Source organism: Penaeus monodon, chromosome 32, assembly GCF_015228065.2.
Source record: "Penaeus monodon isolate SGIC_2016 chromosome 32, NSTDA_Pmon_1, whole genome shotgun sequence".
In the NCBI taxonomy this organism is placed as follows: Eukaryota; Metazoa; Arthropoda; class Malacostraca; order Decapoda; family Penaeidae; genus Penaeus; species Penaeus monodon.
In genome coordinates, this window is record NC_051417.1 from 30,861,285 (window position 1) to 30,862,563 (window position 1,279).

Below are 1,279 nucleotides of genomic sequence, written 5' to 3' on the forward strand. Positions count from 1 at the left end.
CTTTGTCCTGTAAATTATTTTCAACTGATAACAGTACAGAAATGAGTGTAAAAGCAAGGTCATCCATTACACATAGCACAAAAAACATATATACCTGAACTTTGGTAAATGGAACAAAGCCTGTAATGCTGAATTAATCCAACATGTATTGGCTGTATTCTGTAAACCGACTGGCTTAGTGGGATCCCTTGGCTGGTCTGTGGGTCTTGCTTTTTCCTTTCCTGCTCCTGACTTCAGTTCAGCCAAACACCAAGGATTGTTTGAACATTTCTTTCTGCATTAGAGAATTAATATGTGATAAAGAACTCTTATTAACAGCAATCATTTACTTCTGAGAAAAAGAAATAAAGACAGCTACCCAAAGATGTTTTTTTAAACCTTCTTGATTGAATATTGTTTTCTTCACGTGTTTATTAATGGACAAAAAGCTCTTACAGAAAGTATCAACTAACTTTTGGGGACAGAAAGAAAAAGAAACCCTTTTCAGTATAGGATACAATACTTGAATTTAATAATATATCCTCTGTATCAATGTTTTGCAAACTCATGATTATCAAATTGTGTTTGAATAACTATATACTTGTACAAAAAGTGGAAGGACTGACCACTTTGATGAGGTTAGCCTTAACAACTGTTTCAAAAACTAAACAATTCCCTCAATTTCATAACAACATCCATCTAACTTGTGTACAACAAATTTCGATAATCCTCCTAATTATTGATTATTGATATACTTGAGAACTGAGAACATTTACCCTGGTTTTATCTAATGCCAGGATAAAAGTGCTTTTTAAATTGTGAAGTTGATTCCTAGTTATGCTGGCTGTAGATTAACCCCTAAAGGAAGTACACTTTGTGCAGAAGTAAAGCAAATGTATTGAAATTCTTGGACAATGACTGTGATGTTTTCAAGTCTCATAACAAAGACTTTAATCAGTGGATTCCAAGTGTACAACTCAACTTTTTGTGTAAACTGATTTAGCATAGATGGTATTAGTTATTTAATGCACTAATGTGCCATATCAGTGCCTACATATGACTGTCAGATGATGTGTCATTGAAAAGATAAAAATGTACTGTAAATGTACCAAATACATACCCCCGATTAAAAACACCGACCATCAATGATTGTTGGTGTTTTTAATCGGGGGTATGTATTTGGTACATTTACAGTATATTTTTATCTTTTCAATGACACATCATCACAGTGTACTTCCTTTAGGGGTTAATCTACAGGCAGCATAACAAGGAATCAGCTTCACAATTTAAAAAGTACTTT

At 33.3% G+C, this 1,279-nt stretch overlaps 1 protein-coding gene across 1 annotated transcript in view; it reads right to left on the bottom strand.

Moving 5' to 3' along the window:
- Window positions 1–1,279, bottom strand: part of LOC119593792 — a gene marked incomplete in the record, with an annotated part of 129,698 nt that overhangs the window by 119,798 nt on the left and 8,621 nt on the right. Inside the window, 1 exon segment of the mRNA XM_037942816.1 lies at window positions 95–274. Within this exon segment, the coding sequence (XP_037798744.1) occupies window positions 95–274 (180 nt within the window).